Raw genomic sequence first — 12,134 nt, forward strand, 5'->3', positions numbered from 1 at the left:
AGGAAGGTTGCTGATTTTGGTGATATTCTATAAGGTTTGTTGGTGTAAAAATTCAAAACATCAAATAAATAAAAATGATAAGCTTGAGGAATAAGCAATATCCTAATTGGATATTCGCCTAATAGGATTTCTCGGGTGAGGTCACAAGCTATTTTAAGCACTCTAAAATATAATATATGGGTGTAAAAGAATAAGGCTTAGAAATTGTGTTCCCAAATTTCTATGATCGTAAATAGTTCCGAACGAAAAAAGAAAAAACGAAAAAAAGAGAAAAGAATCAAAACACAAGGAAATAAAAAGTAAAAACAGAGGAGAAACGAATCAAAGTTACTCAAAACAGAGGAAGAGATGTTTCGTTTTAAGTCATATAAATATGATCAAGAGTGACCGATGGGGATGCCAAGTTGGTGAAGCATGTTACTTGATTTCCCATGGAACCCAACGATCTTGTGACCTTCCTTGTGGAGCACGAAGCTTGGGTTGGGCATCATGAGTAAATAAGATGGAGAAGTTCGCATGTTGGTGGTGAACTTGAGCATGAGTATAACTTCAAATTCTTCACTTCCAGGTACTACATCATAACTACCTTCCACTAATGTGAGGTATTCACACGGATAGTCCAGCTTAAACTATAGAAATTAAAACCAAGAAAATCATTATATAAGAAAATTAAGTTTTGCATAAATGGACAAGTAGTTAATAAAAGTGAAGTAGTAGTAAATCACCTCATCATGTCCAAGTAGGTTCTTTTTCCCATGATGATCTCCCACTACTATCTCCTGAGTGTCGTTTTCATAGAGAAACTTGACGAAAATGTTTGTACCGGGATTTGGACAATTCTAAGTAACTAAAGATTTGGGGGAAGAATTGAGCTAGTCTTTTTATTAACGATATAATTTGAGGTCATCACTTACAAAGAATCAAGATTAAGTTCGTCAGTTCACAGGAGAACTCACAAACAGAATAATGATGAACTCAAAAGTGGAAACGAATTACACAAAAGGCAATAACAGTAATCAATGCAAAGTATTCCTCTCTGGGTAATGTCTGGAGTCAGGATGGTGATACCAATAAATGTTTTCTCTTTTTATAAGCGACTGTTGACCTAGCTATCTACGGTTTTCATTGTGAATTCCCGAGATTGCCCTCTGCGAAATGTTAATGGACTTTCCCACAATTATGTCGGGCTGAGATCACAATTAGCAAGTCTTGTTGGGCCGAATGGCATATTAGGCGCAGCCCATATCCAACAGGAAAGAATACCAATCTCACCTGTCCCAATGTATATCTTTCTAACACTTTCAAAATTATTGCCATCGTCCCAAGGAGATCCTCCAACTTCCATATTAGTAGGAATAATCAAGGTGAAATATGCTCCACGAGAGTAGATCCGCTCAAGTGTAGATGATCCGTGAAACCCAATGATATTTTTTTAATTCCCACTTCTGCTAGTGTAAACTTAGTGTCCCCCCTCATGATATCCCATTTGTTCAGAAATCTTCAAGTTGGTTTTGAATTGAATTGCTTGAATCCCATTGCCATCTGTGTAGTAGACCCCAACAGATTCAAGATGTTCACTTTTTAGATGGTTTATCTCAAACTGCAAAATTTGGTGGTAAAATGATTACAACATTTTCAACCTCCATTGCATGAAAGCGAAAATAAATGGTTCGACAACACGAACATAAACAAAAAATCTGCATTGCATGAAAGCGAAAATAAATGGCTCGAGAACACCAATATAAGCAAATAAAATGTAAAACTTCTGAGGTCATTGTATACTGTCTGCGTACAAGTATTATACGATTGACCATGGTAGGTGTTAGGGTATAAAGAGACACACAACAAATAAACCCGCTTGGAAACGCGCCAAGCAAACGTTTCTTATTCAATTTTATATAAAAACTCTCGTTTCTTACAAGACTTGAAACTAAGCTTTCTCTCTTATCTATCTAACACAATACATGTGTATATCTAAAAGAGAAAAAACAACATTCACCTTCTAAACTTTTTATGATCGTTTAAAGGTTACAAATCTCACAACTTTATGCTCACGAGTGATAACTCTTTTTGTGCCTAGCCCTAGTCTATTTATACGTGCACCTAACATCTCTAACTAAATTTTTGTGCATCCTAACAAAAAGGAAATATTCTTGATCTCCAAGAATATTACTTCGTTATCCCATTTGTAAAATATTTTCTCAATCTTCTACGTATCTTCAAGTATCCCCATCTTGCTCTTCTTTCTATATCCAGCGACTCGTCACCATGTCCAGCAAGCTTTCGCCACATCAGCATCTCATGTCACGTCAACAATTCAGACCTCTGCTACTCTTCGCATTATCCTGTCTTATTAAAAAATCTGATACTGAATCTGCACTTTCAGAAGGATCCATCACTCGGTTATCCACTTTTGACATAGTCAAAACTAATGAAGTGTATGGCTTCAAGAGAATATTGTACATATATTTTTGTTACATCGTCATGGTCAGATCCGTCATCCCACCTATAGCCGCCGTTCTTGCTCCCTAGCTTGCGCTTCAATCTTTGGGTAATCTCGAACAGGTTGAATCTTCACATGTGGATGGGAATTGTTTTTCTTAGTATGCTTATATCTAATATATTAAAAGAATAGTCGAAAGAGCTCACAGTCAATCTCACAAAAATTGACCTCCTTTGCCCTTAATGAAAATTGCCCTTAATGAAAATTGCCCTTTAAAAAAATTCGGACAAGCTTTTTTCGCCTATTTAAGTTGCAGAAACGCACCACATTCATCCTCAGACTTAAGATTACTAATTTGCCATTAATGAGATTCAAAACTAGACCTTTATACCCTTTTGATAATTTTTAAAAATTAATCACGAAAATATATTAATTAAAAGTCAAAATTCATTATAAAAAAATGGCAAAAAATCTAAATGGACTTCTATAAAAAAAATCTGTCAACAATACACCGTCTTAGCCAAAACCCTAAAATCGTAGGTCGTTTAATATTGTAATAGATACCCTAACCATTCTCCATAACTCAAAAACAAGTAAAAAAACCCCTAAACTATTATCATGTTCTCGAATTTATTTTTGTACTATAATTTTGTCTTTTATATGATTCATCGGATTCTAATTTTTTTTCCCTCTTTTTGTAGTGGTTGTTTGGCAATCAAGATCAAGCAATTTTTCCACCTTTTGAAATATGTATGTTGTGTTGTTCTCTAAATTTTTTTTTTATACTTTGGTAATTTGAAATAAACTCATAATCTTTTTTTTTGTTTCAGGTAAATTCATGAATGATCATAACTGTAGATCTACAAAACTGAATATAATGAAATACAAGTATTAATCTTTGTTAACCTGAATCCTTAATTTTTAAATATAATATTGATGCTAATGTTTTTTTTTCTAATGTTATAGTTGCAGAAAAACTATGGTGGGTTATATTCATGGAAAATTAATGGTAATTTACTAAAAAATTAGATTTCTTTCTATTTACAAATAGATTTAAATTATAATTTTGTTTTTAATATAATATAATATGTGTGCCTAATAAATTATAATTCGGTTTTTTTGAATAATAATATAATATTTTTGCCCAATTTATTTTGTATTATAATTTTGGTCTTTTATATGATTCATCGGATTCTAATTTTTTATTCCTTTTTTTGTAGTGGTTGTTTGGAAATGAAGACCAAGCAATTTCTCCATCTTTATAAACATGTATGTTTTGTTGTTCTCTATATTTTATTTTATTCTTTGGTAATTTGAAATAACCTAATAATCTTTTTCAGGTAAATTCATGCATGATCATAATTGTAGATCTATAAAATTGAATATAATGAAATTCAGGTATTAAACTTTGTTAACCCGAATCCTTATTTTCTTAAAATAATATTGATGCTAATGATTTTTTTTCTAATGTTATAGTTGCAGAAAATTATGGTGGAAATTTATGGTAATTTTCTAAAAAATTGGATTTCTTTCTATTTACAAATAAATTTAAATTATAGTTCTGTTTTTTGAAATTGTAATATAATCTTTGTGCCTAATAAATTATTTACCCCTCTTGAATAAATAGAAAGAAGATGAAATTTTAATGATAATTCTGTTTATTTTTAAAAAAAAATAATAGAATAATTGTGACTCATATTTTTTTCTCTTAAATTGATAGAAAGAAGAAGAAAGTAATATGAATTAAATTCAGGATTTCATATCTCAGAGATTTTTCAAGAAAGAAAAAGATTAAGAAAGATTAGGAAGATTTTTTTTTACAATTTCCAATTACTTTTTATTTGAAATTGTTTTAGATGGATAAATAATATATAATAAATTGTAAATTTCCCATTTTTTTTAATTAAAAAAATCAGAAATCTAAATTTTATTTCTCATTTAAATTTAAAAGTAATAGAAGATATATACTAGAATATATTGAAATATTTATTTGAGAATATCCCTGTTTTTACTAATATTAAATTTCTATAGAGTATTTGTTTCACTTTATTTTTTTTTAAACGAAAATTAGAAGAAAAAAAAGGAAATCAAATATTCATATCCCATTTATTTATTTTTTTAAAATGGAAAATAAATACTAGAATCTATTGTAAATATTTGTTTCAAGAAAACTTATATTTTCTAAAATGGTAAATTTCTATAGATAATTATGACTGTTTGATTTGGATAGAATGAACTGAAAATCTCAAGGGATATACTATAAATATCCATTTAATTTGAAGATATGGTACAATTTTTTGTAATCCCGACAAAATCTCTTAGGATTGCTGCAAATCTCGAGAAAAAACCATGTTTCTGTCTGGATACTCTATCACCATAATGAGGAACAAAGACTCTAAATAAGACAAAAGGTTATGACAATTATAATTAGGATGATGAACAAATAAAACAATTAAAATTGTATATATATTGAAAATAAAAACGAGTAAGTTTTTTTTTTGTCGTCTGGATTTATTATTGATTGCAAATTATGAGAACAATTACATATGATTCTACCATGGGCAATTCCTTCCGACTCTATTAGATTCACTACAAACACTCTTGCTCTCCTGCGCCATGCTTTTGATGGTCACTTTCCTTCTCTATGCTCATCTTCATGTATATGTAGAATCACGGCGAACAACGATAATTGCATATCACTGGAGATCGTCTGTAAATTTGCCTCCAGTAATCTGCACAATTAATAAATCGCATTATACGGGGCTCGAAACTCAGACCTCCTGATGTAGAAGCATTAATGAACCCTAGACCAACCACTGAGCCAAAAGGGCTTCCACAAACAAGTAAGTTTAAAAAAACAAAAATTTTCACTTTTAAAAATAAAAATTTTGAAAAACGAATTATTGTTTTTTTAACGAAAATTTGAAAAAATCAAAAATTAAATAATTGTATCCTATTTAAATTGTTAAAAATTGAAAATAAAAATTGAAACTTTTGTAAAAAAAATTTTCGAGATTCTATTTTTAGAAATGTTAAATTTCTATAGATAATCATGAAGGTTTGACTTGGATACTAAACTATCAATATAAGGGCGCTCAATCACAACATTAGAAGTCAAGTTTGTTAAGCTTAAACATTTGGTCACGTATGCTCGCAGGTAACTCCCTTAACTATGTTACTTTATATGTATATTAGAAAAAATTACTTCCGTTCATTATTATTGAAGATTAAATTATAGTTTTACTTTTGGTTATTTTTTTTCCATTTACATTTTTGTTGAAATCCTTTTAAATCTTATAATTAATTACTTTTTGGTTTGTTAAATTTGTTGAACTATTATTTAAAAATATATTTGCGCGTATAAACATATTAAAAAACTGAATTAATGATATATTTGACTACAAAAAAAATTTAGATAATAATTATTTTTTAAAAAGTTTTTGCCCGCACAAGAGTGCAGGAAACATGGGGCGGATCTACGTGTATACTAGGTGGGGCACGTGCCCTATACACCTTTCTAAAAGTCTTTTAAGTGATTAGCTAACTATTATAGTTTGGAGTGCCCTATTATAGTTTGTTAGCTTATTTGGTTGGAGTGCCCTATACGGGTTTCAATTTAAGGAAAAAATTGTCTATTGATGGGTATCGAACACTTGACCTTTCATATGATTTTGTACCCCATATTAATTTTGTCCCTGGATCCGCCACTGTGAGGAAACTCTCCTAGTTTTACTATATACAAAGAAACTAAAACTAACTTTTTATTATAGTAAACTAACTTAAATTTGTATAGAAACTAAAACTAACTTAAATAGTAATATATTTAGTTTCTTCGTATCATCTAAAACTAAAACTAACTCAAATAGTAAAATTTAGTATAGAAACTAAAACTAGTTATCTAGTAAAATACTAAATTTTACTAGATACGAAGAACTAAAACTAACTTAAATAGTAATATATTTAGTTTCTTCGTATCATCTTCAATAGGAGGCATCGGAAAAGAATATGCTCCAAGAGAATGAAGAAAATACATCAAACACATTTCCAAATGTTGGAGAGGTTCTCCCTTTTGATGTTTTAAAACTCATAGACGTCATCAATGTTTCGTTTCCATTCGCATGTATGAAAGTCATTTGGATAGTCCACCACAAACTGCGACAAAATATATGTCGGACAAATAAGTCGTGTTCATGACCACACACATAGATAGATACATTTATATATACGTTGGATGAAAAATTTAGAGTTTTAATTAAGAATACGTTGGATAGAATTATACGGGTTTCCACTTTGCGGCCATCAAAATATTCGAACCTGATACACCTTATATAGTTGTTATAATAAACTAATTGGACCTTTCTTACTCCCAGGAAAGTACCGTCATCCCAACGGGCACCTACCAGACCCCCTTTGTATTCTAGTAATTTAGTAATAGGAAGTGATTTGAAATAAGCTCCAAGAGAGTTTAGGTTCTCCTCAGCATACCCATGAAACCCAGTGATCTCCATCCCGTTGCATCCAATTGCAAACTTAGTACCATGTTCATCATATTCAATTGGGTCCGAAGTCTTCATGGTGGTTTTGAATTAAAGTGCTTGAATCACACCAGAATCATCATAGTAGACCGCAGAAACTCCTTATGTAATATCTATGGTTGATCTCAAACTATTAAAAGAAACCACAAAATACATTTGTACTGGTGCATAAGCTGATGGATGAAGATAGTTTAAATAAAAAATTTGGGATTTAAAAGAAAAAAAAATATAAAACATTTGGTGCTTATATAAATGTCAACTATTGGGTTTTATTTCCAAAATAATATAAGACTCAGACATTGGCAGTCAATTTATAATGCACCGTCATTAGTATTGTTGGTTTACAAAAATATATATCATTGGAAGATTATATTTAAACCTGCGGAATATTATTTTAGAAAAACATTTTTTATATAATAGAATTATAATTTAATAGAAAAATAAGAATCTGATGAATTATATATCCCCTTTATAATAAAACGGAAGTACACAACATTGTTTTGTAGACTATATAATTTTAATAAGTTTGTTACAAATAGGTTATACATTAATGATAGATTAATTGGTTACAAATAGGTTAGACCGAAAATCTTAAAAAGAATATTCTAAAGAATCATATCATCTAACTTACCATATTAATTTCTTTTATTAAATTATTCATCAAATAAAATCTTTTGATATCTAACTTAACATATTAATTTGTTAATTATCATTATACTTCACCTCTCATTTTTTATATATGAGTATATTTTGTGAAACAAATAAATTATCATATTATTTATTATAATTAAAAAATAGTTTTATTCTCGGATATACTATTAGTTGAATTTTTAAAAACAAATATAAATTGTTCAATCTATAAAATATTCAAGCTTTAGTAATATTATTCTTTAAAAGTAATATCTATAAAATTAAAAAAATTACTGAATAACGGGTCAAAATTTGAATATTTAAATTCCAATTTACAAAATTATGTTTTATAATAACATATAAGTCATGATGTAGAATATACATTGTTGAAATAACTTCACATATATAAACTAATACAACATATTAAAATTTTATTTTAAAATATAAAATATACAAAATTTTGTATAAATAAAATTTAACGAGTGTTATAGCATGAATACTTATCTAGAATCATTAACAATATAAAACTAACAAAATATGTGTTTTTTCAAGCCATCATATTTAGCATATGATTTTATTGCATAATGTTTTATCTAACAAAAAATAAAAAGAATCACATAAATTATATTTTATATAAAAATTACAATTAAAAAAAATGAATTTCAACCCGTGCTTTAGCACGAGTCTTAATCTAGTTTACTTATATTTTTGACTAGTTTTTACTTTCATATTTTTTTTTCTGGTTAGATTTTAAATAAGTACAGTCTCTTTTATGCCAACAAAATTGACGTGTCGTTCTAGAATTGAGGCAGTATCGATAGCATAATATGGATCTTACTCAAACTTAAATTGGTGACCAATGTGTCGTTGGAGATTTGACGATGTTTCCAATGGTTGTTACATCTACAGGTAAAAGAATTCATTTCATAGACTAGATATATGTGATTAGTTATATTCTTTATATATATAACCCCATAATTGTTGATGTAAAAAAATTGAAATCAAATGTTTTCGAAAAACATGTTTTCTTATTAAATGATATTGAGATTGATGCTTCAAACAACAGGGCCAATACGTATGTAGAGTACAGGATTAAGAGATATCAAAGAACATGATAATTAAAATAAAATAAAAACAAAGGAAAAAACAAAACAAAAAAAAACAAGAAAAAGCATGGTGGAGGAAGTTTCGTTCGGGCTCAAACATGAAGATGATCAAACACCATGGGAACCACAATCGTCTTGAGGAACTCCTCCACCACCAGCTTGTGTATCTAGTTTCTTCACTTCAGGATGAGGAGTCATCGGAAAAGAATATGCTCCTAGAGCATAAAGACGATTTTTCGAAGACTGTCCATGGAACCCAACAAGAGCACAACCTTTGCTCTCAAGCAAGAATTTGTTATTAGACTCATTCCCAATTCATTGAGAGGTTCTTCCTTTTGATGTTTTGAAAGTCAACGAGGTTATGTGCGAGTAGTCAGGGTGATCTATATAAGTCCCCTCCACAGACGTGAGATACTCATTTGGATAATCCAGTACAAACTGCGACAAAATTAGCTTCTGTACATATAAGCTGTGTTCAAGAACACACATATAGATAGATAATTATATGTGCTCAAATCTCAATCAATATTTATAGCTTTAGGAATTAATTATGACCTCTTGTTTTGAAACATCCATCAAAATCTTCGTCCCGTTCACACGGGTTTCCACTTTGCCGCCTTTAATGTATTCGAACTCGATACACCTAATACAATCATTAAAATAAAGGCACGCCTTTTTTACACCCTGGAAAGTACCGTCATCCCAAATGTCACCTCCATGACCTATGTATTCTAATTTAGTTAGAGGAAGGGATGTGATATAAGCTCCAAGAGAGTTTAGGTTATCCTGAGCAAATCCATGAAACCCAATGATCTCATGGCCGCTGCATTCAAGTGTGAACTTTGTACCCTTTTCATCGTCTCCCATTACATCTGAAGTCTTTATGTTGGTTTTGATTTGAAGTGCTTGAATCACACCAGAAACTTCGTCGTAGTAACCGTCAATAGAAAGCAGATATTCCTTGTCAATATGGTTAATCTCAAACTACAACAGAAATGGAATAAATAATTGACATTAATATATAGAAAACCAAGACGCATTAACCCCTCTAGTCATAAAATTTAATTTTTAAATATTCGTCTCCACACGTACCGGTTCTAGCTTGTTACCTTTACCCGTGTCAGAACCATGGATTTGCTCTTTTCCCGGATGTCCATCCTTGTCGACATAATTTAATTTGATATATTGTATGCCTTTAGTATTAGTACGTACTTGAATCTTTGTTACACTGTCGTGGTCAGCTACATCATCCCACTCTTTCCCTCCCTTGCCCCCTTGCGCTTCCATTCTTGTAGAAGTTATCGAAGTGAAATATGCATCAAGATCCTGAAGGCAATCGTTAGCAAGCCCCTGAAACCCAATGATTTGCTTTCCATGGCTTGCCAGTTTAAATTTATCTCCAATAGTATATCCCATCATATCAGAGACCCTGAAGTTGGTTTTGAATTGAATTGCATTAATGGACCCACCGGGGTTGCGATAATCCGTTGTATTCATTTTTAAGATTGTTAATCTCAAACTGTGTAAAAGTTGGTGAAAACAAAAAAAAAATATCAATATTAATAATCCTCATGAATACAAATTTGATTAGCATATTTTCCAAGTCATACCATCAGCATGCAACCTCTAGTCGTGTCTCCATGGAATGATCCATTTTTCGGTTGCCCAGACTTTACATAGTCAATCTTGATGAACTGTATGCAGTATTTACCACCTACCACAGATATCTTTGTCACATCATCGTGGTCGCATCCATCATCCCACTTAGGCCCTTCCCTTTGGATCATTCCAAACGCATTTGAATCTCCAGACATGGTGTTGTATTGCGTTGCTTACCTGAAAATTTGCATCAATACCCACTTGTGTTTCATTTTGGGAAATTAAAAAGGAAAATAAAACCATTTCAAGACGGGGAACAAACAGGATCTAGAGTAAAGGAAGAAGACCATTTGCAGAAATACATATAAACAAGATCTAGCTTGTAAATGACGTACGTCCCTCTTAAAATGGTAAGATGAATATATATATATATATATATATATATATATATATATATATATATATAATATAATATATATAATTAACTGGAGTGAAACATTGTCTAGATTGTTTAAAACAATTCCCATTATGTTTATAAAAATCTATCTAAGAACTTAAGGCTTAAACATTGACTAAAAAAAAAAGCAAATATGCATATATGCATATATGAGAGGGAGAGGGAGCTGACCTCTGATGATGGAGTAGTGAACGTTGAAGAATAGATAGTACTGCGGTGATCTTTTATATACATATATATATATATAAATACTTTTCATCCATCGGCTTTGAGTCTTTTATAACTGTAAAATACTAAAATACAACTGGGTCTTTTATTGGGAGCAAATTGTTAAATGAGTCCTCTGCTACATTTGAATTTTGAAACTCTAATTTGGACTATGTCAACCATAGTTTTATTTGATATAAATGATTTAGACTTCAAAAGAAAAGAAAAGGTTTCTGACTTGATCAAGATGGATTTTAGCTCCCATCCAATGCCCGCCTTTTATAACCTTTTTCGTACATCAAATATTTTGGTTAGATTGTCAACTCGATTAACAAGAATCAGATATGTGAATCATAATGTTGTAAATCCTTCTCCACATTTTATTTTAAATATAATTAACGGTATGATAGACAAAAGGGGTAAGTGGACCAATTTATTTGTTAATTAATATTAATATATAATTATTAGTTATATTCCATTATTAATATAAAATTATTAGTTATATTCCATTATTAATATAAAAATATCAGTTAATATACTGCATAGTCATCTTAAAACATTGAGTTTGTTTTGAAATCTTAAATAAAATCTTATATAAAAGACGAAATGAAGTCTTTCCCACGATTACTGTTTTGCGAGATTGTAAGTTTGATCCACAGTTTAGAAACCTTCACATTGTGCTTACATAATGGAACTCTACTTGCACAGTATTTTTTATTTTAGTTAGTTTTCTTTTAAATTGTCAACGCTTGCATTTTCGTCCTTGGACTTGGTAGAAGGATAAAATTTACAAATTATTAATAACTCGTATTCTTGCCTTCTTGGACTTGGTAAAAGGATACAATAATTAGTTGTCGATATCTTCCCATCCCATATAGGGTATCTAATCAAGTTGATCCGTTACATTTAATATGAAGAAAATGAGAGAAAATAAGAAAGAACTTGTGCACTTGTAACATGTCTAAAAGGGAGGTAAGGAGTATATATATGTATATTTTCAACCAAACATTAAATTAAAAGATGATTCTATAGTTGATTGGCCAAACCGGAGAAAAAGACATTTAAGAAACTAAAGATTTGAAAAGCGAGCAAGACAATCTGCCCTCACATTTATTAATTATTTAAGATTTACGTATTACTTGGTCACTAAGTATATA

The 12,134-nt window shown here is 30.2% G+C and overlaps 1 protein-coding gene and 1 pseudogene across 1 annotated transcript; both read right to left on the bottom strand.

Moving 5' to 3' along the window:
• Nucleotides 1-377: 377 nt before the first annotated feature.
• LOC109128744 (Mannose-binding lectin superfamily protein) lies at nt 378-7,017 on the bottom strand. The gene is made up of 4 exons (XM_019235615.1): nt 6,840-7,017; nt 1,254-1,332; nt 726-810; nt 378-629 (listed from the first exon to the last, which is right to left on the bottom strand). The coding sequence occupies exons 1-4, from the start codon at nt 7,015-7,017 to the stop codon at nt 378-380; spliced, it is 594 nt and encodes a 197-aa protein (XP_019091160.1).
• Nucleotides 7,018-8,616: 1,599 nt separating this feature from the next.
• On the bottom strand, nt 8,617-10,687 carry LOC104742715 (jacalin-related lectin 12-like; annotated as a pseudogene).
• Nucleotides 10,688-12,134: the final 1,447 nt, after the last annotated feature.

This window comes from Camelina sativa, chromosome 14 (assembly GCF_030686135.1).
Source record: "Camelina sativa cultivar CO46 ecotype springtype chromosome 14, ASM3068613v1".
Classification (NCBI taxonomy): Eukaryota; Viridiplantae; Streptophyta; class Magnoliopsida; order Brassicales; family Brassicaceae; genus Camelina; species Camelina sativa.

Bases quoted from the DNA above. Each gene is read 5' to 3' on its own strand.
- LOC109128744 (XM_019235615.1), bottom strand. From the start codon at position 7,017: ATGAAGACTTCGGACCCAATTGAATATGATGAACATGGTACTAAGTTT. The intron at 811-1,253 runs CTGTTGGATATG...TACAAACATTTT, and splicing joins GGTGAGATTGGTATTCTTTC to CGTCAAGTTTCTCTATGAAA. The intron at 630-725 runs GTGATTTACTAC...TAATTTCTATAG, and splicing joins ACCTACTTGGACATGATGAG to TTTAAGCTGGACTATCCGTG.